Raw genomic sequence first — 25,551 nt, forward strand, 5'->3', positions numbered from 1 at the left:
TCATCCTCTAGAGGTGTGTCCTGCTTGTCCTAAGCTTACCAGTGAAGTCCCTGTTTCTGGTTCAGGGGTGGATATATGACACAATTTGTCATATTGAACGTCAACCCCTCTATTTATGTTCAGTGTTGAGATAACCCTGTAATAGCTATGTTGCGACATTGCTCTGAGCAGTGTGGCATGTGTTTGAGAATCAAAATTGCTGCTGTCATTTTGCAACCATCAGGAAAGCAACCTAAGGATGAAGGAGTCAAAACAAGAGAATCGTCCAGAAACATAGCTGAAGTCCCAACAAAACCATGCCAGAATGTAGGTCTTCTCTCTAGATATTTTTAGTTATCATCTACTAAATTCCTTTCAATGTGTTTAAGTCAGTTTGAGTTGGGCTTTCCATTGCTACAGTTAAAAACATCTCAAATGATATAGTTTCCAAAATCCCTTCTGTCTCTGCATCAAGCTAGACTTACTGTGTGTGAGGTGCTTTCTATGTTTATTCTTATTTTCATGGGATATTTGTGAGGTCATTTTAATGGACACAAATCTGCAACTCATAAGATCTTAACTGCCTCTTTCCAAAGGCATTGCCAGCCTCCTGGATCATACTGCTGTCACCTTTCCTGGGCTCTTTCCAAGCTGGCTGGAGGCCACAGGAAGCTCTCATGTCCAGAAGCTGATCCTATCCAGGCCAAGTTGCCACACTACTTTAAAATTTGTATGAAAAGTCACACTTTCAGACCTTGCTTTAGGCTTCCTGAGTGATTGTCAAGGGCAAGCTGGTACCATCGTGAGTTCTGAATAGTTATATCATGGGGCGTGAACCTTGACCAATGAGAAATGAGATGCGGGGTAGGGGGAAACCATACAATTAATACCATGTTCTCTCCCTGCTATGGGCTGCCCTGAGCTGTGGTTTTGTCTTTCACATCTTCCTATAGGTTTGCTTCATTTCTCTCCTTGCCTCACTTCTGCTTACTCTTCGCCCTTACTTTCCTGGGTTTGTAACTTTCAAATAGTGTCAGTTCTTTAATCCTTGCCTCTACTTTCAAAAGGACCATCTTTATTCTAATAAAGCAACAAACAGTTCAGGGTTACTTTGTTCAAAATTAGTCAGCAGCAGCTCTTGGATTTGGGCTCACGACAAGCCAGATTATCGTAAATGTTTCTAAACGTTTACTTTTTGGTCTGTACTTTTCTTGTCACAGAACAGTAACAAACAGTTTAGGGACCAGACCCATCCATGGACCACACTTTACATCGTCCTGTTTATACTAGCACGATGAAATCTTCTGAGTCTCAAGTTACATTCTTTTTGCTGTCTTTACCCCATGCCTCCTTCCCACAACACTCGCGGCTAGTGGACTTGAGTGGTTGGGAAGATGTCAGAGGGACTTATATAATCCACTCATTTATGCATTAAGTAATTCACACGACATTGCATTCCTTATTTGGAGATGGAATTAATGCTTTAGGACCCTGGAACATTTCCCAAGAGTTTGGTATGACATGTTTGATGGGAGAAAAATCAGCATTTGTTTCCTAGGCTTTTAGATGTCTATAGGTATCTAAATCTATCTATATATAATATAGATATATAATATAACATATAATATTATAGATATCTATAATATCCATAAATATTTTAGATTATCATTTCACTTAGGCTCCGTCCTGTCTTCCTGAATTGAGGCCCAAAGCTCTACCACTCAAAATACTTTTAAGTTTATTAGACATGAGAGGAAGTTCATTTGTAAGGGAAATAGATGATGTTAGGGGTTGATATGAAGCTGTATAATCAGATAAATCTAGTTTCAGAAACCAGCCTCACTATTAATTAGCTATGTGTTTGGGGAAAATTTTTTAAACCCTTGGAACCTCAGTTTTGTCATTCCAACAAAGAGGGATAATAATAATAATTGTTCACTGTAAGGGCTTAGGCTATGGAGTCAGGCTGCTGGTGTTTGCATCCTGACTCCATAGCCTATTTACAACTAATAAGAATCCTGGGTGTGTTACATAACCTCTATTTCATTTTCCATATCTGTTTTTTTTTCTGGGTTGTTTTATAATATACTAAAACTCCTCACTCTTTACAAACATATAAGGGAAAAAAAAATCTCCCTGGAGTCTCAGTACCAGGAATTGTTCTGTGTCTCAGAGCAACAGATCTGCTTTTTTTGCCTTTTGGACACTGGCAATCATGTAGAGTGATCATTCTTGGCTGGTGAAAAGTTCCAAACTGAGTTTGCAGCCCACTACTGGCAGGTGGACGGGGACTGGTGTACTGTGTACACCCCCGGCTTCTGGTTTTATCTTCATTTCCTATTGTATAGTGTCCCCACTTATCCGATGTATTTTCTTATAAGCAATTTTATATTCCTTTTGGGAAGAGGGTATAAATAAATATACAAATACGTAATAATGTTAAGTGCCTCCTACAGAATTATGCCCAACAGATGAGTTCCCCTGGTCTTTGCCTAGTGCTGAGCTTTATTGAGAATATTAGATCTCGGCAGCCTTGCCTGTGTTCTGCACTGATGGAGTGTGGTGAATGGAGCTGTAATAGAACAGCCTCTGTTGAATCCCCCTTTCCCTTTGCTGCCCGTTTTAAGTGAGAGGTGGGCTCCAGCATGGTTTTGAGGAGGACCGGCCCACTTTGACCTGGGCCGCAATTCTGAGGACACAGTACGTGTATCCTTTGGAATGTGATGAGGGGTGTGGGCAGACCCAGTTCAGATCATACCACTAGTTACTCTGAGGCTTAACATTTTATTTGCTGAATTTCATGACTGAGATCTGTAAATTTCTGTAACTCTGAATCTTTGGTCTCTCTTAACACAAATATGTCATCAGCTTTAATAATCCCATAAGGTAAAAATTCTACATGGTGGCAACTTCTGGTAATTGTGCCAAGTTTCTTTGTGAGAAATAAGAAACCTTGTGGGGGCTGTCAGAATAATATAAGAGAGCTCGTGGTATTCTTTTTTTTTTTTTTTGATTAAAGAATAGTTGATTTGAAATATTATATGTTTCAGGTGTACAACTTAATGATTCATAGTTTTTAAAGATTATACCTCATTTATAGCTATTATAAAATATTGTCTATATTCCCTGTTCTATACAATATATCCTTGTAGCTTATTTATTTTATATGTAGTTAAAGTTGCCTCTTAATCCTCCACCCTTATCTTCCCTCTTCCCCTTCCCTCTCCCCACTGGTAATCACTAGTTTGTTCTCCATATCTGTGAGTCTGTTTCTTTTTTGTTATATTCACCAGTTTGTTTTATTTTTTAGATTCCACATGTAAGTGATAACAGAACAGTTGTCTTTCTTTGTATGACTTATTTCACTTAGCATGATACCCTCCAGGTCCATCCATGTTGCTGTAAAGGGCAAAATTTCATTCTTTTTTTGGCTAAGTAGTATTCCATTGTGTATGTGTCTGTGTGTATCTATCTATCTATCTGTCTGTCTGTCTGCTGTATCTATCTATCTATCTACCTACCTACCTACCTCACACCTTCTTTGTTCATCTGTTGATAGACACTTCGGTTGCATCCATATCTTGGCTATTGAAATAATGCTGCTCTGAACATTGGGGTGCAGGTATCTTTTGGATTAGTGTTTTCATTTTCTTTGAATATATACCCAGGTGTGGAATTGCTGAATCACGTGGCCTTTAGTTTTAGTTTTTTGAGGAATCTACGTCTTGTTTTCCACAGTGGCTGGAAATTACATTTCTACCAACCATGTACAAAGTTTTCCTTACCTATTAAAACAGAGGTGATACTATTACTACCACATAAATAGTTGTGGATTATAAATTATATAATATATATCTAATTCTTTGAAGAGGGCATAGTACTTAGTAAGATCTCAATAAATATTAGCTACTACTTTAGTAATAGAATTGTAGTGGTTGAATGAGATAACCTATATAAAGCGTCTGATCCATAATAATATGCTGTAAATTGAAATCATTACTCTCTTTTCTTAGATCCCTAAGAAGCCCATCACCTCTTTTTGAAGACCACAATATATGCATACATATATCAAAGAGCATTTTGGAGTAGGCATAGTTTTTCTAGAAATGAGCACCTGGGGAATTCCTTATTTATTCATACATTTATTCCTCTTTTAACGAAAACTTAATACATGCAATGTGTTAAATACTGCATCAGACTCTGTGAAGACCTGAACTAAGAGCCACATAACTGGGATAAAGCATATCCACAAATAACTATGGTGCAGTGCTGAACCCTCTAAGTACTAGAGGAGAGTTACAGAGCACATGGGAAATTCCAAGGAGGAAGAGATCACATCTGGATGGAAGAACAGGTTACTTGAAAGGGTAATCATTTGAACTAGTCCTTAAAGTATGTGTACAATATTAATAGACAAAGATGGGAAGAGAATGTTAGCAGATGGACAGATCTGTAAATTATGGGTCCCATGAAAGTGTGGGTGCTTGCTGTTGGCTGTGTAGGAATTTGGAGCAGAGCGAGAGGGACAAAGTGAATGGCTGTTTTATTGCTCAAAATAGGAAAAGGAAAGAAGGTGATCGAGCAGCAAAAAGGAAAGAAAGGTGCTTGAGCAAGGAAGAGGCCCTCGAGTGGGGAGCCATCAATTAAGATGGCCAGTAGAGACAGCTCCAGCTGAGGCTTGGACCATGCGGACTTTTATGGGAGGCTTCTGCCATCATGTCCTTTTTCCTGGTGTGCTGAACCCAATTGCCTTATTTTCTGTCCTTGTATGGGCTTTTCTGGTTGTCGTCATGGCAATCGTCAACTGTCATGGTGCTGGTAGGTGTGTCATTTAGCATGCTAATACATTATAATGGGCGTATAATGAGACTCAAGGTCCACTGAAAGTCAAATCCTCCACCATCTTGGGCTTCTTTGGTTCTAACCAGTTTTATTTCTTCTTTTTGCATTTGCCTCCTGAGATTTAGATAAGGGTGACCGGTTTCTATTCAAGGGAGGGGCAAGGGTATGATCCTGCAGGCAACAGCCTTAGTAACAAAAAAGGAAAGTTGCTTTTAACCAGAATGCCAGCAATTTGGTGGACCCAGTGTTCCCCCCAAAAAACTATCTCTGAAGATTCTGCTCAGCAATAAACTAGAGGGAAGGTTAAGGAGGCTGCCTGAAGCCTATAACCTATGAAAGAAAAGTAGGGGACAGAAAGGATGAAAGGATTTATATCAGGGAGGGCTCACAGTGTCCTGCTCCCTTTCAAGAAGGCTCTTCAAGAGTTAGAATCAGCATGAACAGAAAAGTCTGAATTCAGAGAGATAGGAACAGCGTTTGGTAAGTAAGCATTTGGTAAACAGTAAGTACTCCAGGATCGGAGCGGTATGGGGTAAGTGAACACAGATTAGCAGACTATAGCTGGAACGGTGGGTTGTGCATAGTGTGGTAGATAATTATTAGGATAGTTACATTTATTCTCTGCCTCATTGGCTCCTAGGAGGAGAGATTGTCCCTAAGCCCTCCTAACGACTTGCCCTACTTCCTCCCCTACTCCTCCTAATGGAAAGTGGAGGGATCTTTCCACTTGATGAGTTCAGAGACCAAATTCAGCCTATTTTTAACTTTCTATGGCTTCTCTGAGAGCCAACAACCTACAAGAAGCCTGGCAGCTCCATGCTGTGAGCATGCAGGGCCTGAGAAGGGGTGGGGGGTGGGGGGAAGCCTGCATTTTTTTTTTTTCTCCCTGACTGAGGTTCATTGATCCCGCCTGAGTCTTATATTTCAGCCAACTTTTATTAGTGATAGGCTACTGTATATTTACTTATGTTTACACGTTTATCTCCATCAACCTCTCTTCCTTTTATGTGTGCTCTTTGTTAGGTCATAAGACATAACCCAAAAGTATCAATCTCCTATTAATATAGAACAGAATGCACTTTAAAGTTTATCTCCAAATGCCACAGGATACCAGGTGGAAATACCTTTACTCCACCCACTCCCTCTGTGAGCATCCATCAAATGGATTGGTCATCAGAGAAAGCAGTTTTGTTCTGTTCTGCCTCAGTCTTCCCAAAAATCATTTTTGCCAATCTGAGAGATTAGAAATGATATTTCATTGTAATTTTAAGATCAATTTCTCATAATGAGTGAAGTTGAACATCATATGTGTAAGGGCCATTTGTGTATTTTCTCTGAGGACTGTTTATTTATTTTTGCTTTTTCCCTTTAGGTTTTTGATCCTTTTTCTTGATTTTAAAAGCTTTCCATATATTAAGGAGACTAGCTTTTTACTAGTCTAGATTTTTTTTTCTAGTCTTTTATCTGTGATAGAATTTACCAATATTTTCTCCAAATTTGTCTTCTGTCTTCGATTTTACTTAAGGTCAGTTTGATAGGCAAAAGTTAAGCTTTAAAAAATTTTTATGTAGTCAAATTTAGCTATCATTTCTTTTATGCTTCTGGATTTTGTATCATAGTGAGAAGATCTTTCCATTCTCCCAAATTATAAAGGAAATTTTTCTTTTTGCTTTTTCTTGTTTTCACTTTCAAATCTTACTTTTAGTTTTCCTATCTATTTGGAGTTTACTCTGGAATAAGATGCATGGATAAAATTCACTTAGCATTTATTATATGTCAGAATGAAGCAATTTCTACAAGGATATCTTTGAGTCTTATCAGAGTTTGTAGCTTTTAAAGGATCATCCAGGGCAATTCATTATTCACAAGATATCCTCTACAAAACAGTATTTTGTACTAATGAACACTTATCTAGGAATCAGGAGACTTTGGTCAGTAAACTTGTTTTGCTAGTAAATTACATGTGACCTTGACTTAAGTCATTTTGTTGCTGGTGGATCCAACCGGTGTTCCAGGTTCTTGTCCCGTCCCAGAAAGAATTCAGAGACAAGACTTAGAGGTTAAAAAAAAGTAAAGTGAGGATTAATTAAAGAGTGGATAGTACACTCTCAAGGGGAGAGCGGGCAGCTCAGGTGAGCGGCTGCCCTGAGTTTCTTTGGCAAGTTAGTTACATAGGGTGTAAAAATGAATGGGCGGAATATTCATTGAGGAGGGCAAGGCTTGGGGTCGTATTTCCTGATTGTCATCCCAACTCCACCTTCCCAAAGGGAGGAGGGATTGTTGTCCTTATTTAGTCTGGATCAGAAGTGTCCTGGCGTCGGTGAATGATGGGTACTTCTGACCTACAAGGCTAATTTTATTGAAATGAGGGCATAATGAGCAAAAGGTTATATTAGGACACTGAAAACTCCTGCCTTTTCTGACCTTTCTTTGTTGGTCTCCAGGCCAAAAGGTGTGGCTCCTTATCAGCCCAAAGATTCCTGCTTTTCTTTCTCTGCCCAGGGACCCCTGGTGCTTATGTATGTTTCCTGCATTTGGCTTGTGCCCCTCCTTTCTGCCCAATTCCTGCTGTTTGCTCTACGTCCCCCTTTCTCTGTCATATCTAGCTATCTGTCTGCTCTAACAATTTGACCTCATATTAGATATTAGCCACCTTAATCTTCAAAGATTTTCTTAATTTATATGTATTACCTATTGGTCAAAATTAAAATACTCCTTTAGGAGAAAGGCAGCGTTCTTACAATTTATTATGATAGTAATGAGTAACTCAATTGGACCAGAAATTAAAGTATATTGAATGTATGTAGGTTGAACAAAAGTCATGCATTTTTGCACCAAACTAATAAAGGCTCTTCATCAGAAAGTTTAAAATAAATGTAAAATTAAAAAGTTTATTGCTATCTGTTTATAAGAATAGCAAAGCTTATTAAACAAAAACTAAAAGATAAAGAAGAAAGGAAACAATAAAGATCACTCATAGCATAAAAAATAGTACAAGAGAAAACATTTAACAAAAACAAAAGAATGTAATCTTGGGAGAGGGAGTTTGTAAACATAACACAAATTCGAAAGAAAAGATTGAAAAATAATACGGTGTCATTCAAAAAAAAAAATGGCAAAGCATAATCACAATTAGAAGGGAAACAGCAAACTAAGCACGATATTGTTGCCAAAAGATTGGCCCCTGTCCCAGATGAGCCGAATAACCCAGAGGCAAGGTCTTGGAGCTTAGAAGAAAAGAGGCTATTTTATTGCTTTGCTGGGCAAAGGGGGCTCACAGCAGGCTAGTGCCTTCACAACTGTGAACCCACCTTGGAGATAGGGTGGGGTGGTTATATAGTCAGAGCTCAAACAATAAAGCATCGATAACAATCAACAAAATCATTTTCTCATCAGAAGACTTAGAATGGCATCATGATGCCTCCAGGCAACCAATTCTATAGAGGCCAGTAGTTAGATCTCTTTATCTCTTAAGCACTCAAGGTGTGGTCTTCTTGGTAATTCAGGCTATTTTGTAAGGTTACAGTCCTGTGACCTCCTTGGAGAAGGACTCAGAGACCAAACTTGATTATTACTTTGAATTACTGGAATAAAGTAGAAATAGTAAGATCAATAGCTTTAGTTTTAACAGTGGGCCTGGAACTGTGAGTAGCAACTGGTCAGTCAGGTCAGTTGACCGTTCTAAGGGCGAGCATAAGAATAAGCAATCTGTTAGCCTAAGTGTTGCTGGAAGATCAGTGCCTGTCCCTGATGAGCCCAATAACCCAGAGACAAGGTCTTGGAGCTTAGAAGAAAAGAGGCAGCTTTATTAATTTGCCAGGCAAAGGGGGCTCACAGCAGGCCAGTGCCTTCAAAACTATGAATCCGTCTTTAGGGTTGGGGCTTAGTGATTATATAGTGAACAAACTGGAGAGTAAAAGGGGATATCAATCAACAAGAGTCTCTGGTGAAGCTTCTTCCTAAATCTTGGCAAGTCTGTCCAGCATCATGGGACCATCTGGTGGTCTGGAGGGTCAGCAGCCTGTGACCTTCTTTATCTGATCAGGCTCATTAGGTGCCAGGAGGGACTACAGAGGGTCTGGTTCCTCTCCTGAGGTTGTCACCCGGTAACTCCCTTTCTAGGGGAATGACTCAGAATCCAAACATGATTATAAATTTCAATTGCCAGAGTGAGGTAAAGCAAACAGGAAAGTTAATAACTCTAACTCTAATTGTAACAGTGGGCCTGGGGCTGGGGGCAGTGTCTGGTTAGTCAGATTTGCTGACCGTTTTAAAAGCAAACGGCAAGTATAAGGTCAGGAATTAGTTAGCCTAAGCACGGCCATTTTATTTTTTCTCTTTCATAAGTGTGGCCATTTTATTAATCCTCCTTCAATATTGCAAATACATATAGAGTAAAAGAGGATATTTATTATATAAAAATCTATTAAAAATCATAAGATAAAAGCCAACAAACTGAAACAGCAGGACCCTGCGGGGTCCTCTCTGGTACAAATCCTTTCTGTGTCCCAGGTTTCTTATTTGTAAGAAGAAGGCTGCATTCAGCCTCTTTGACCTTTCCTGAGTTCCAAAGGGCAGATTCAAACAGTTGCTAATCAGGGACAGGAGGGAATGCAGAAATGAGGGAGGAAGAGTTAAGACACAATAATGTAGCCTCAAGGCAGCATCCTGGTTCCTCCTCAGGAATATACATCACAATATTTTTGAGTTCTTCTGCAGGAACTAAGGCCCCCACCCGGGTGGAGGATGGCTACTTCATGCTGAACACAAGATTCCTGGAACACCGCCCTCTTACCTCACTGCCAACGAATCAGAAGAAAGTCACATACCTTGTGCCCTCACTCCAAGTTTTGCCTATAAAAACTTTTCTCCAAAATCAGAGAGTTTGGGTTTTTCCGAGCACGGTCCACCCATCCTCCTGGCTTGGCCCTGCGACAAACCTTTCTCTGCCCTGAATTCTGACGTATCGGTTTGTTTCACCTCACAGTGCGCCAGTTACAGGAAAATCTATTCTGTTAGAAAACTAACAGAAAAACAGCAAGTATGTGAGGAGGCAGTTTTCATAGAAATATGTACAAATGATTTTAAAATCAGTGAAAATATACCTAACCTCACTTATACTTAAAGAAAAGCAAAAATATATAATCGAGCCCTTAATACACGCCAGGGACTGTGAATATAACAGTGAGAAAAAAGAAAATGGAATCTTTCCTGATTTCTCCCCGTGATAAGGAGTGAAAGACCAACATTAATCATTAACAGAATGGGTCAGAGGAAGCCTTCCTGAGTAAGTGACCTTTGAGTAGAGGCTGAAGAATATAAAAGTTAACTAAAAAATCTGAATGGGAAGGGAAAAACATTTAAGATAAAGGAAATAGCATGTTCAAAGGCCCGGAGTCAGGCAGAGGAAGCAAAACTTGGTCAATGAGCTGAGAGAAAATCAGGGTATCTGGAGGAGAGAGAGCAAAAGAAGTGGGAGTATGAGATGGGAAAGAAGTGGATGGGGGCCATATTACCATGTAACACTGAAGGGCTTGCTAGGGATAGGAGAGTTACCCTAAGAGCAATGAAACGTGTTGGAAGAGTTTTAAGCAGGGGGGTAAGATGTTCCAATTTGGCTTTTAGAAAGGTTACTGACCACATTATACCTACTGGGATCGCTACACAGGAAATAAGTGTTGAGAAGGATGCAGAGAAATTGGAAGCCTTGCATACTGTAGATGGGAATGTAAAATGGTGCAACCTATGGGAAACAATATGGTGGTTCTGTTAATGAAGATCGGCCCCATCCCTGATGAGCCAAATAACCCAGAGGCAAGGTCTTGGAGCTTAGAAGAAAAGAGGCTATTTTATTGCTTTGCCTGGGCAAAGGGGGCTCACAGCAGGCTAGTGCCTTCACAACTGTGAACCCACCTTGGAGATAGGGTGGGGTGGTTATATAGTCAGAGCTCAAACAATAAAGCATCGATAACAATCAACAAAATCATTTTCTCATCAGAAGACTTAGAATGGCATCATGATGCCTCCAGGCAACCAATTCTATAGAGGCCAGTAGTTAGATCTCTTTATCTCTTAAGCACTCAAGGTGTGGTCTTGGTAATTCAGGCTATTTTGTAAGGTTACAGTCCTGTGACCTCCTTGGAGAAGGACTCAGAGACCAAACTTGATTATTACTTTGAATTACTGGAATAAAGTAGAAATAGTAAGATCAATAGCTTTAGTTTTAACAGTGGGCCTGGAACTGTGAGTAGCAACTGGTCAGTCAGGTCAGTTGACCATTTTAAGGGTGAGCATAAGAATAAGCAATCTGTTAGCCTAAGTGCAACCACTTTATTAATCCTCCTTCAGTTCCTCAAGAAATTAAAAATAGAATTACCATATAATCCAGCAATTCCACTTACAGGTATATGCTCAAAGGAATTGAGAGCAGAATTTCAAAGATATATTTATACATCCATATTTATAGCAGCATTATTCACAATAGCCAACAAGTAGAAGCAACCCAAGTACACGCTGATGGATGAATGGACAAATGGGATATATATGTACACACTGTATATATGTTATATATGAATGTTATTCACCCTTTAAAATGAAAGAAAATTTGACACATGCTACAACATGGATGAAACTTGAGGATATTATACTAAATTAAATAAGTCCATCACCAAAAGACAAATACTGTATGAGTCCACTTACATGAGAGTAGTCAAATTCATAGAGTAAGAAAGTAGAATTGTGGTTGTCAGGGCCTGGAGGGAGGGGAATCGGGAGTTATCTCATGGGTGCGGAGTATCAGTTCTGCAAGACGAAAAGTGTTCTGGAGATTGGTTGCATAACATTGTGAATGTGCTTAACAGTACTGAACTGTACATTTAAAAATTATTAAGATGGTACATTTAAGTATATTTTACCACATTAAAAAAAATCATGAAGTTGCTTTGTGCAGAATGAAATGGAAGGAGTTGAAAATGGACATGAGAGACCATTTGAGGAATTTCTGTTAAATTTCAGCCCTGAATAAAGGTAGAAGACAGTGTTTACCAGCTTTAGAGATCTTATTTTTCCCTGACCCATGATCATTTTTCCTCTCTCATCCTGGACAGTCTCCTCTCTATATTTGGGAGAAAAACAGGGGACCATGAATTCATTAAGTCAGGGAAAGAATCAGTTATAGACTTAAGAACAATAGATTCCTTTTTCTAATGATCTGATGTGGCCTTGAATTTAGGATCTAGGATTGAATTAAAGGAATCAAGGCTCTAGGACTGATTTAAGGAAGTTGGTTCTGAAAAAGGAGTTCTGAGAGAAAAGATCTTGGTCTATGATCTTTGGATTTCTTCATTTGCCAGCAACCTTCCTTTCACATTCGTGCTCCCCGCCCACCTCTCCCTCACCCCGGGTCTGTTGTCACATGATCCAGCACAGCTGCTTCAAGGCTAACAGGCAGGTATTAATTACCACAGACTTCCTGGATGGCTGTCAGCATGGTTCCATGGAATAAGGAACTCTGGGATGTGTCCTTCTTTCCAAGGCAGTCTGCAATTCCTGATTTCTAGGATCTGCATAGTTAACACTGAAATGGAAACATATACCTGTAGGCTTTGGGGATAGACTCAATATATTTCATTCCAAGAGATTATAAATTGATGCAATTTTTTGGAAGGCAATTTTATAAGAGATCGGAAAATGTAACATAATTTTAAAAATTATACATGTATTTTAAAAAGTATAGAGGCTTGTATGCAAGAATTATATTGCAGTATTGTTGGTAATGATCAAAAATTGAAAACAACTCAGTGTCCATCAGTAAGGAAATGGTTAAACAGTGATTACATATTCATAAGGAGAATATGAAGAAATTATTGAAAAGACAGTAGACCTAGATGTGCTACAGTATATTACATGGCAAAAAGGCAAGTTTCAGGACAGTGTATATGATGAAATACTACTTGGAAAAAAGTATATGGTTATACATCCAGTCTATGCATAGATAATTTCTGTATGGATACATGAGAGATTAATAAAAGTATTTAGCTCTCAGATGGAACATCTCTAGAGAGATATTTGATTTTTAACTTTATTTTCTTTTATACAGTTTGAATTTTTGACATGAACTTTTGTTGGTTTTTAATATATCAATAATTACCCAAAAGCAAAGATAAGCATATTTGTCATTTTTGTAATTTTCAGTCCCTGCATTTTGACCCTTCACCCTTTACCTCTCACAGCAACCAGCTTAGGGAGGTGACCCCATAGTTTTTGAAGACCTAAAAGGGAAATGTATGACTGAAAAGCCAGTTGGAATGCATGAATGTTGTTGGACAGACTGGAAGGGGCAGTAGCATTAGCAGACCATGGGGTTGGATAGGTGGCGGATCTTCTATTTCTTTCTTACCAAAGTTCCCGTATCTATGGCCAGAGGATATCTCTGGTAGAGGAAGTGCCAAGATCATCTGGGAAATATGGATCTCATGAGGGCTTCAAGATAAAGGGAAAATTTTTTGACAGAAGCCCGTTTGCTATTGGTCCTCCCTCCCTCTCCTCCCCACCCTCCCTTCTCTTCCTTGTTTAATACTCCTCATCTCAAGATCTTTTTCTTTTCTCGCTCTCTCTCTCTCTCTTTTTTAACTGTGGTAAGTACATATAACATTTACCATTTTAATACCAATTTGCCATCTTAAGTGTAAAATTCAGTACAGTTAATTACATTAATTACTTTCACAATGTTGTGCAATCATTACCACTGTTTTCAAAACTGTTTCATCACACCAAACAGAAACTACTCATTAAGCAATAACTCTCCATTCTTTCCTACCCCCAGCCCCTGGTAACCTCTAATCTATTTTCTGTCTCTGAATTTACCTGTTCTTGCTATTTCGTATAAATGGAATTATACGGTATTTGTCCTTTTTGTTTGACTTATTTCACTTAGCATAGTATTTTCAAGTTCATCCATATTGTAGGCTTTATCAGAACTTCATTCCTTTTTATGGCTCAATAAAATTCCACTGTATGGATATACCACATTTTGATTATCCATTCACTTGTTGATGGACATTTAGTTTTTTTCCACCTTTTGATTATTGTGACCAATGCTGCAGTGAACATTGGCATACAAATAAGTGTTTGAGTCCCTGTTTTCAATTCTTTTCGGTATATGCCTACAAGTAGAATTTCTGGGTCATATGGCAATCCTATGTTTAACTTTTTAAGAAACTGCTAAATTGTTTTCCACAGCAGCTGGACCATTTTACATTCCCATCAACAATGTATGAAGGTTCCAATTTCTCCATATCCTTGCAAACACTTGTTATTTTCTCTTTGTTTTTAATTGTAGCCATCCTACCTAGTAGGTGTGAAGTGATTTCTCACTGAGGTTGTGATTTACATTTCCCTAATGACTGGTGGTGGTGTGCATCTTTTCATGTTCCTATTGGCCATTTATATATATCTTCTTTGATGAGATGTCTATTCAAACTTTTGGCCCATTTTTTGATTGATTTGCTTGTCTCTTTGTGGGTTGAGTTGTAGGAATTCTTTCTATATTCTGGTTAGTAAACTCTTAGCAAATATTTGCAAATTTTTTAGCCTCTCATGTAAGTTGTCTTTTCACTTTCTTGATTGTATCCTCTGATGAGCAAACATTTTTTATTTTGATGAACTTTAATGTATCTTGTTTTGTTTTGTTTTGTTTGTCATGCTTTTGGTGTCATATCTAAGAATTCACTGTCAAATTTAAGGTTATAAAGATTTACTCCTATGTTTTCTTCTAAGATTTTTATGGTTTAGCTCTTATATTTAGGTCATAGATCCATTTTCAGTTAATTTTTGTAAATGACATGAGGTAAGGGTCCAACTTGATTCTTTGCCATGTGAAAACTTAGTGTCTCAGCACCACTTGTTATAGAAATTATTCTTTCTACATTAATGTTTTTGGCACCCTTGTTGAAAGTCAATTGACCATATGAGTTTATTTCTGAACTCTCAATTCTATTCTATTGGGCATGCATCTATCCTTTTGCCTGTGCCCCGCTGTTTTAATTATTGCAGCTTTGTGGTAAGTTCTGAAACTGAGAGGTATGAGTCCTTTAACATTGTTCTTCTTTTTCAGTATTGTTTTGGCTATTCAGGATCCCTTGCAATTCCATATGAATTTGATGATCAGCTTTCCCATTTCTGCAAAAAAAGCTGTTGGAATTTTGATAGGGGTTGCTTTGCATCTGTAGGTTACTTTGGCTAGAATTGCCAACTTAATAGTATTATGTCTTTAAATTCATGAACATAGTATGTTACTTCTATTAATTTAGGTCTGTTCATGTCTATGTAAGGAATTTTCAGAATGATCTAAAAAAAGATATGACCATGAACAGTAGTGACACACAACAAAATTTACTGGTCAGTGCTTAGACAGGATTTCCATTAGGGGCAAGTCCCTCATAGCGTTTATTTGCTCTAGTAGCTTTCTTGTGGATTCTTTGGAATCTATATATAGGTTTTTCTCTTTATAAGATTTTGTCATCTGTATATTTTCTATGTATAGAATTATGCCATCCTGTGAATATAGTTTTACTTTTTCTTTTCTAATTTGGATGTCTTTGAGCTCCTTCCTTCCTTCTTTCTCTCCTATCTTCCCTCCCTTTCTTTTACTTTTTCTTTTTCTCCTAATTTTTCTCACTAGAACTTCCAGTACAATGTTGAATAGCAGTAAAGTAGTCATTCTTGTCTTATTCCTGATATTAGTGGAGAAGCTTTCCATTTTTCACCATTGAGTATGATGTTAGCTTTGAGATTTTGTTTTACATGTGTGTGAATACTTCTTAGCATGTTGAGGAAGTTCCCTTCTGTTCCTAGTTTTCTGTTTTTAATCATGAAAGGATGTTGAATTTTATTAAATGCCTTTTCTATATTCAGATTGTGATGTGGTTCTTTTCATTTTATAATGTACTATATTAAAATCTTTGATTTTCTTATGTTGAAACACTTTTGCATTCCTGGAATAAAGACCTCATGATCCTGGTGTATAATCCTTTCAGATGCTGCTGGATTCTGTTTGCTGGTATTTTATTGAAGGTTTTTGCATCTATATCATAAAGGATATTAATCTTTTACTCTTCTTTTCTTATGATAGCTTTGCATGGCTTTGGTATTAGGATAATGCTGGCCTTGTAGAATGAATTAGGAAGTTTCCTCTTTAATTTTTTGAAGGCGTTTGTGAAGGATTGGTGTTAATTCTTCTATAAATGTTTGATAAAATTCACCAGTGACACCATTTGGTTCTGGACTTTTTTGGGGAGATTTTGGTTACAAGTTTTAATCTCTTTACTTGTTATAGGTTTGTTCAGATTTTCTGTTTTGTAATGAATCACTCTTGGTAGATTATGTGTTTCTAGGAATTTATTTATTTCATCCAACTTATCCAGTGTGTTGGATACAATTGTTCATAGTGTTTTCTTATAATCATTTTTATTTCTATAAAATAGATAATGATGTCTCCATTTTTTTCTGAGTTAAGTTATTTGAGTCTTTTTTTCTTAGTCTAACTGAAGCTTGTCATTTTGTTAATTTTATCAAATAACTAACTTGATTTTGTTGATTTGCTCTATTGTTTTTCTATCCTCCTTTTAATTTATTTCTAGTCTAATTTTTATTTCCTTTCTTCTCTTAGTTTAGGATTTAGTTTTCTCATCTTTTTCTAATTCCTTAAGGTGTAAAGTTAGGCTATTTGAGATCTTTCTACTTTTTAAAATGTAGTCATTTACAGTTATAAATTTCTCTGCTGCATCACATATGGTATGGTATATTGTATTTTTATTTTTATTTATCTCTCAGTATTTCCTACTTTCTTTTTTGACTCATTGGTTAAGTATGTATTGTTTAATTTCTATATATTTATAAATTTTCCAATTTTATTTCTGTTATTGATTTTTAATTTCATTCATTGTAGTCAGAAAATATACTTCATATGATTCCAATCTTTTTAACTTTGTTTCAACTTGTGGCCTAACCTATGACCTATCTTGGAGAATGTTCCATGTGCACTTGAGAAGAATGTGTATTCTGTGTTTGTTGAGTAGAATGAACTATGTCTGTTAGATCTAGTTTATCCTGTTGTTCAAGCTTCTATTTCCTAGTTAATCTTCTGTTTAGATGTTTTGTCTGTTATTTAAAGTGAACATTGAAGTCTCCAACTGTCGTAGTTCTCTCATTCTGTCAATGTTTGCGTCACATATTGTGGGACTTGTTGTTGGAGCAGATATTTTTTATAGCTGTTATATTTTCTTGCTCAATTGACCTTTTTAAACATATATTTTGTTTCTTATAACAGTTTTTGACTTAAAGTCCATTTTGTCTGATATTAGTATAGCCACCCAACTCTCTTTTGGTTAGTATTTGTATGGAGTGTTTTCTTCATTCTATTCTCTCTCAACTTATTTGTGTCTTTGGATCTAAAGTGAGTTTCATATAGACAGTATATAAGTGGATGATTTTTTAAAACAATTCTGCCAGTCTTTGACTTTTGATTAAAGAGTTTAATCGTTTACATTTAAATTACTGATAAGGAAGGACTTACTTCTGGCATTTTGCTGTTTGTTTTCTATATGTCATATGTTTTTCTTTCATTTCTTCATTACTCCATTTCCTTCCATTACTTCCTTCTTTATTGTTTAGGTGATTTTTTTTTTATATTGAACTCTTTGATTCCCTTCTTGTTTCTTTTTGTATATATATTTTTATACATTTTAGATATTTAGATATTTTTAGATGTTTTAGACATTTTCTTTCTGGTTACCTTGGGGGTTATATTTAATATCCTAAATTATAACAATATAGTTTGAATTGATGCCAACTTAACTTGAATACAATACAAAAACTCTGTTCTATATAGCATCATTCTCCCTTCTCTTCTTTTATGTTGTTACATCTTTGCACATTATATGTCCAATATATAGATAGATTTAATTTTAATTATTTTTATACATTTATCTTTTAAATTACATAGAAAATAAATGGGAGTTAGAGAAAGACAAAAAATGCAATAAAACTGGCTTTACATTAGCCTATGTAGTTGCCTTTAGTAGCGATATTTATAGCTTCATAGGGCTTCAAGTTACTGTCTAGTGAGTGACCTTTTATTTCAACACAAAAGACAAAAAAATGCTTTCAGCTTTTGTTTATCTGAGGTTTTCTTCATCTCTCTTTCATTTTTGGAGGAAAGTTTTGCTGGATGCAGAATTTTTGGTTATGTTTCCCCCCCCCAACACTTTAAATATGCCACCTCACTGCCCTCTATGCTACATAATTTTTGATGAAAAATTGATTGTTAATCTCATGAGGAGTCCTTGCATGTGACAAGGTGCTTCTCTCTTACTGTTTTTACTATCATCTCTTTGTGTTTGTCTTTTTACTGATTATAACGTGCCTGGATCTCTCTCTGAGTTTATTCTGCCTAAAGTAAAAAGTTCAGATCTTGTCAGGTCTTTTATGAACATGCATCTTGCCCTCTACTTGTGTGTGGTCTTCTAAATTCCCCAGTATACGAAGTGCTCTATTTTCCTCTATTTTCTCAAAGAAACTTTCCCCAACTTTCCCTCTGAGGCTTTAGATAGTCTATTGTGTGTCTCAACAATAATCTTTTGCTCCTGGTGGCTGCAGGTTTTTTGTAGGCAAAAACTGGTGTGAGCGATGCCCACTGCTTTTTTAGCCTGAGTGAAATTTGTGTTGGGTGAAACTCACAAGCAGTCACGTTAATCCTTCAGGTAGCCCCTGACAGATGAGAACAGACATGCATAATACTTTGTAAATAAGGTCTGTTCTCCTTCCTCTAAAACCAGAGACTAGGGTCCCACACTGAGAACATAGACTGTCATTTTCAAGATTGCTGCTGAGCTGGGGAGAATGTGAACAAGGGTAAATAAAAATACCACAAAGCTTTCCTAACATTTTTAAGTTGCCTTTTTCTTGAATCAGTATTTCTTTGGTTGCTATAAGTCTTTTTCTTAATTAAAAAAATTTCTTTAGGAGGGGAGGTATTTGGTTTATTTATTTATTTTGGGGGGAGGTACCGGAGATTGAACCCAGGACTTCGTGCAAGCTAAGCATGGGCTCTACTTCTTGAGCTATACCCTTCCCCCAACTATAAGCCATTGAATGTATTCCAGAGTTCTTACAGTTAGATCTTCTTGTTTTGTAATGTTTCTCTGGAGGGACAGGAGCTTGGAGCTGCATAGTCCACCATGCTGCTCAGGTCACTTGACCATCCCTGGTCCGTGGGCTTTCGATGTGTATCTTGGAATTGTTTTTGGTGCCTTCTCCTTGGTATCTTAGGCTCTATGAGGTAAATGGAATTAGAGAGAGACACAGAAAAGGACAGGAAGTTGTTTTGAACTGTTTTGTGGTAAAAACAGGACTTGGGACCTGGGAAGGAAGACAGCCTGGGTGCTGAGAGACTCTTGACAAGTGAGATTTCAAGTTTGACCATTAAAAAAAAAAAACTTTTAAGAGTTCTAAAATTTGATTAGCCTCAGGAGAGAAGGGCTGAAAGTTTCTCTGGCTTTCCCTTGACTGCATCCCTAGGGTTTCCCTGAACTTGGACAGATTTAGTTCCTCAGTAAGTCTCCCTGGGGACGCAGGAAAGAGGAAGAAGAAGGGAGAAAGTCCCCAGGGCACTATCACTACTGGACTTTCCCTAATTGCTGGTGTGAGCGGTTCTCTCCTGCACTGAGAGTGAAGACGGCAGCAGCTTGCTCTGGCCCACGGAGCACGCTCAGCGCTAGTCAGACAGGAGGCAGCCTGGGCCGAGGCCTGGGGAGCCATAGAGCTTTCCAGGCCAGTGCCCTCCTCTGGAAGTGGGTAGCTTTCAGGAGTTCCCCTCTGTGAAGGAGAGAGTAGGAGGGGATCAGGACAGGAAGTTGTGGGCCTGGCTGATGTCTCGAACAAGGACGCCTACAGCCTGAAGGATGGGCTCATCTCCAAACTCCCCTGCACAGCAGAGAGCAGATTCAGCCCTTCCCTGACTCAATGTCAGACGTATGCACAGCTCCTTGCTATGGTTAGGAGACTCCTCTCTTCTTTCTTTTCATTTGGTCCTGGCTAAACAGAAATTGTGGAAGGCAGACTACTGAGTTCTCCCAGCAGATCTACCCTTGTTACCCAACTGCCTTTCATAAGGGATCTTGAGAGAGGACTGCATGTTGACAGGGCAGTGTTTCAGTCAAGACAGAAGGGTGGTTTGCTTCAAAATTGGCCAAATCCAGGACTAGGTAAGCTTTGTCCATAGATTTTTTCCCTTTATTGATTGAGTCACTGATCATTCGTTCAAAAATATTCAACAAGTATCAGAAACAGTAAACATGTAGGACAAAATTTCTGCTTTCATTATAAAATAGAGATTGAAAGTAAACAAAAAGTAAGCATAATTTTCGATGATGAGAGCTGAGAAGATAAATAGATCCTAGTGAGGTGATAGAAAGCAAAGCATGGTATGTTCTCTTCAGATGATGAAGGAGGGCTCCCGGAGCTGGGCACTTGAGCAAAGGCATGAAGGAAATGAGGGATGGAGCCCAGATCCTACGAGTTTCAGGTCCTTGGGTCTATTTCATGTCGGTGACAGCTAAATTACTACTTTTCTATATGATTTTGGAGGAAAAACTTGATTGTAGAAGGAACATTGGCTCTGGGGAGACTTTCTGAACGTTCTGTTAAACTGAGCCTGTGACCACTTCTATGTAGGGCCTGGGCTGGACCAAGAGTTCCCATCTGGTGGCCTTAACTCCCTGCTGGATCTAGGGTTTTGAGCTGTCATGAAGGCAGGGGATGTTGAAATTGAACCTTTAGTACTGTTGTCTCCCAGTCCCAGCGTGACGGTCCCAACAGGAGGTCGATGTGGGATAGGTGGAGATTGAGGCTGGGAACTCCTCCCGTGCCCTCCTCTACACACTCCTCCTGTGAATCTGGTGATTAGTGGTATCAGAGTCTGGGAGAGAGAGGATTCTGACTGACTAAGCCCAGCTGCTGGTTAGTCTGCGTTTTATTAGAAGACACATTCACTGAGGAGCAAAGCAAAGCAGACTTTCACTTCCAAGAATACAGTGGAAGAAAGTGGTAATTCAGCTAGGCAACTAGCTGACCAGAAGACTGAGGAAGACTCTGTCCTTGCCCTCAGTCTCTTACAGAAAATCCTCAAAGTGATTCCTACCTCCATGCCCACAGTGATGCCAATGATGATAGACATGAAGGAGAAGCTTTAAAACAAATATAGTGCAAAGGGACTCTATGTCATGAAAAAGTAAACACAGAACCAGCTCTGGGTAGGACTGGGCAGGAAAGCCCTTCTATCCTGGAGCAGATTCAGAGGACAGAAGGCATGTGGTGGAGCAGGGAGTTTCATTCCAGATGGAAAGGAGGTAGTGGTCAAAAGGAGCACCCTGTTGTCAGGAGGTGGACTGGGTGCCTCTTCAAGACCAGAGTGGGAGGCAGGGTGACCTGTGGATTGAGAGATGCGGGTCATGCATGCTGGACTGGGGGCTGGCTGTCTCGCCTATGGCATAGCTTTGATGACTGGGCTCATCTTGGTCAAATTCAGTGTTCTTCATATATTGTGTATATTCTAAAAAAAATAATTAGCCCTGACCATGTTGGGGGAACAGGAGAGCATGAACCCTTCCTGGTCATGTTCTGGAGGCTGTCAACAGGAGGGGAGTCATTTCTCTACCCGGAACTGTTTCCACTTTTTGAGGTCAGTGGTAGTGTTATCTCTCTTTTGTTCTCTAGATTTCAGAAGGAACAAGTACTCACAACTAAATGTTGGGGAATTACTGTGGTGCCACTGAATTTTATCTCTTAGGCTTCCCTGGCTCTCAAGAATTACGCCATGTATTGCTAGCTACCTTCATCCTTTTCTACTCAGTGACAGTAATGGGAGACACAGTCACCACTGTGATTGTCTGTGTTGATAAACATCTGCAGTCCCCCATGTATTTCTTCCTCGGGCACCTCTCTGTCCTAGAGATCCTGATCATATCTGTTGCCGTCCCCTTGATGCTCTGGGGATTGCTGCTCCCTGGGATGCAGGCAATATCTTTGATAGCTTGTGGTGTGCAACTATATCGGTACCTTTCTTTGGGTACATTAGAGTTTGCATTACTGGGAGCGATGGCTGTGGACCGTTACGTGGCCGTGTGCAACCCTTTGAGGAACAACGTCATCATGAACAGCCGCACCTGCAACATTGTGGTGACTGTGTCGTGGGTGTTTGGGTTCCTTTTTGAAATCTGGCCAGTTTATGCCACATTTCAGCTTTCCTACTGCAAATCAAATATGGTAAACAATTTTTTCTGTGGCAGAGGGCAGTTGCTCAAATTGTCCTGCAATGATACTCTTTTCATAGAGTTTATCCTCTTCTTAATGGCTGTTTTCGTTCTTTTTGGTTCTTTGATCCCTACAATTGTCTCCTACACCTACATCATCTCCACCATCCTCAAGATCCCCTCAGCCTCTGGCCGCAGGAAAGCCTTCTCCACATGTGCCTCCCACTTCACCTGTGTGGTGGTCAGCTATGGCGGCTACTTGTTCCTCTATGTGAAGCCCAAGCAAGCCCAGGCAGCCAACTACAACGGGGTTGTTTCCCTGATGGTTTCAATAGTGGCTCCTTTCCTCAACCCTTTCGTCTTCACCCTCCGAAACGACAAAGTCATAGAGGCACTTCGAGATGGAGTGAAGCGCTGCTGTCATCTGTTCAGGAACTAGTCTTGCCCTAAGGCATATCACTTCTTAACATCTTCTGGATTCTAGAATGATCTGAAAAGTACTTATCTCTGTGTTGCATCGTAATCGTCATCAAATAATCTGTGTGCAACAGAAGCCTTTTAAGTTACGGTAATTTTCCAGAAATTGACACAGCATTGTAAACTAAGTATACTTCAATGCAAAAGAATGCAAATTTAAAAAAAGTAAAAGAAAGAGATGATAAGTAAGAATAAGCCCAAATACTAATGTTTATTATGTACAGATGTATGGTAGAAGATTTACATTTCAATTTTTTACTGTCTTATTAGACGATCGCTGCTTTTTTTTTTAAGGTTACGGTATAGTTTTTAACTGTAGTTTTAATGATAGGTTGTTACTTAAAAATTCACTTTGTATATATGTATATACTTTTCTGAAGTTGTGATTCATTTCAAAATAAAACATTTAAAAATTAAATTTAAAATAAAATATGTCATATCTAGATTTTTGAATGAGAAAGGCTAAGAAAAATATTCTCTGACTCCAGAAATGAATGACTACTTGAGTCCAGGTTCTTGAATCATCGTCCTGTAAACTGCCCTGTGCTTTGTGTCCTCTGACAGCATAAAGCTTCCTGTTTCTTCTGTGGCTCAAACATACTCTTTTGATTTCCTGTCCCAGAGTCCTGCTGCCTTAGTACTTCTCTGCATATTTTCTTGGTGGCAAAGTTTAGAGAATGAACTCACTCCACAGTCTGGACTCGTTTACAGTTGCAGAGGTGACTTTCTAAAATACAGACACACCTCTAATCTGTGGACTTCCTCAGGGTGTGGGAGGAAGGGCTAAGGAAGGAGGTGTTTTCTCACCTGATAGCACCTGGGTTGTGCTGCTGCCACAGAGGATGTGGGGCCGTGGAGCTGCTGTGCCGGGAGCTGGAGTGGCAGGGACAGTGGCCTTGCTGGGTAGCTGGGCTGAGGGGAGTGCAGAGCGTGGGGGGAGAGGCAGCCTCTGTCCCTCTCTCTGCATTTCTCACGTTCTTCAGTCCTTTCAAGGTTGCTGATGCCTCATCCCTGTTCCTGTCCCCTTCATTTGTTCATCCTCTCCTGGCCACTTTCCTTCCTGGGTCTCCTTCTGTGGCACCAGGTCTCCAATTCACTTCTGGGTTCTTTTCCTTCCCCCCTCACAGCCCCCAACTTCACTGTGTTATTACCCAGCTTTCCACAGAGATGTCCTTGTGTCTCCTTTCCAGCACTGCCCACCTCACTGTTCCCCTGATCAGCCGTCCACCCCTACCCTAGTCTCAATCAGTGCTTCCATTTATGTCATTAGCACAATTTTATCCACTGTGGAATTTTTGTCATAACAAAATAGTGATAACTGAATGTGCTATCGATCGGCGATGAGTTAAGTAACTTACGTTTCATCTGTGTAATGAAATATTATGCAGCTGTAAAAAGATTTAAGAAATTCTTTCTTTAGTGATTACAGATGATCTCTCAGCTATATTGTTAACTTAGAAAAGCAAAGTACATCGAATTTAGTACTCAGCCTTTTGTGTAAGAAAGGAATAGAAATGAGCATATAAATTGTTTGCTAGCATCTGCTGTGGGCGCTTCCTAAGAAACTAATACGTGTAGGATTGCGGTGGTGAGAGTCAGCAGGCAGACTGGGGAAGCGAGCAAGACTTTTCACTGTATGCCCTTCAATATATTGTTTAAAATTATTTTTGAAACCATGTGTATGCAATGCCTATGAAAAATAAAATAATTTCATTTCTTGCATGTGTCTTAAGGGATGTAGTAATTCAACCTCTCACCCTTTTATGTATTTATGTATTTTTTCTCTTATACAGGAATACCTGCTTGTTTATGTATATATATTTCTCTTACTGGAAGATATTTGGTAAGTGGAGTCTCCTGTTAAATCAAAACTATTGGGGATATATTTCTGGAACTTAACATAAAAGCTGGGAGCTTAAGAAGAAAATTAGGAGATGGAGGCCTGCGTAGATGTGACTATAACTTTCCTTAACCCGAGGTCTAGTTTAGTATATCTGATAAGGATTAAATGCCACTCTTAGAGGGAGAGAAGAGGCTGCCCCATTCTGAGGACTCCCGCTCTAACAGTCAGAACTTACCTGTGTGTAAGGTCTACAAGCGGGGGAGACCTATCCACCCTACACGGCACCTGTTTCACCTGTGTGTGAGGACTAGGAGCCGGAGAGAACTACCCATCCTGAACTCCGCACGCCAGCGCCGTGTACCACTGTAGCTAAACGCTGGGGAGGCTCGGTGCCGAAAGTCTCTTACCACCAACTTTCAAAGGAGCAGCTCCCTGCTGTGCTGAGCATTTCTTTCCACTTCTTAGAATTAATTATAGAAATGCTTGGTTTATATGTATGATGCAAATAATAGTAGTGATATAAACAACCAGCATCTCATATTATGCATGTCAGGAGCATGTGTCACACCTGGCCCTAAGGACTTTGCTGTTGATTTCACCACTTGACATCCAAGTCCACGCCTGGACAACCAGAATTTCTGGGAAGCTACTCACTATTGGGTGAAATTTGACAATGGAATCAGAAGCCAGCAGAAACATTTTTCCCTTCTCCTTCCTGAGGAAAGTTGTGAGGCACAGTTTCTGCATCTTCTAAAGTGAGTAGTCCCAGTGATCAAGCAGTTCGTTGCGCTCGGTGGCAGCAAGCTTGATCATGCACAGTTTTATTAATTTCACAGCCTTTTTTGCTTCATATCCTTTCTCACTCATGCCTGCTACCATGGACTGTATCCCTAAGGAAGTAATGCTCATGAGCCCTTGGCCCTCTGGGGAACCCAAACTAGGAAATACTGCTTACATCTGGCCCCTTCCTTCTTCCTACTAAACAAAGGAGAACTCATTTAAACCAGAAACCAGCTCCATAGGGTAACTACTATTATCACCCAAGGAACTGTGGCACAGAGACAGGAAGTGACTTTTCCAAGGTCACATAGTCAGTATGTA

The 25,551-nt window shown here is 39.1% G+C and overlaps 1 protein-coding gene across 1 annotated transcript; it reads left to right on the forward strand.

Annotated features, from left to right (window-relative positions):
- The first annotated feature begins 5,829 nt into the window (after positions 1 to 5,829).
- Positions 5,830 to 24,316, forward strand: LOC102505200 (olfactory receptor 9A4). The gene is made up of 3 exons (XM_032483518.1): positions 5,830 to 5,839; positions 7,428 to 7,433; positions 20,467 to 24,316. The coding sequence occupies exon 3, from the start codon at positions 21,625 to 21,627 to the stop codon at positions 22,567 to 22,569; it is 945 nt and encodes a 314-aa protein (XP_032339409.1). The 5' UTR covers positions 5,830 to 5,839; positions 7,428 to 7,433; positions 20,467 to 21,624; the 3' UTR covers positions 22,570 to 24,316.
- Positions 24,317 to 25,551: the final 1,235 nt, after the last annotated feature.

Source organism: Camelus ferus, chromosome 7, assembly GCF_009834535.1.
Source record: "Camelus ferus isolate YT-003-E chromosome 7, BCGSAC_Cfer_1.0, whole genome shotgun sequence".
Classification (NCBI taxonomy): domain Eukaryota; kingdom Metazoa; phylum Chordata; class Mammalia; order Artiodactyla; family Camelidae; genus Camelus; species Camelus ferus.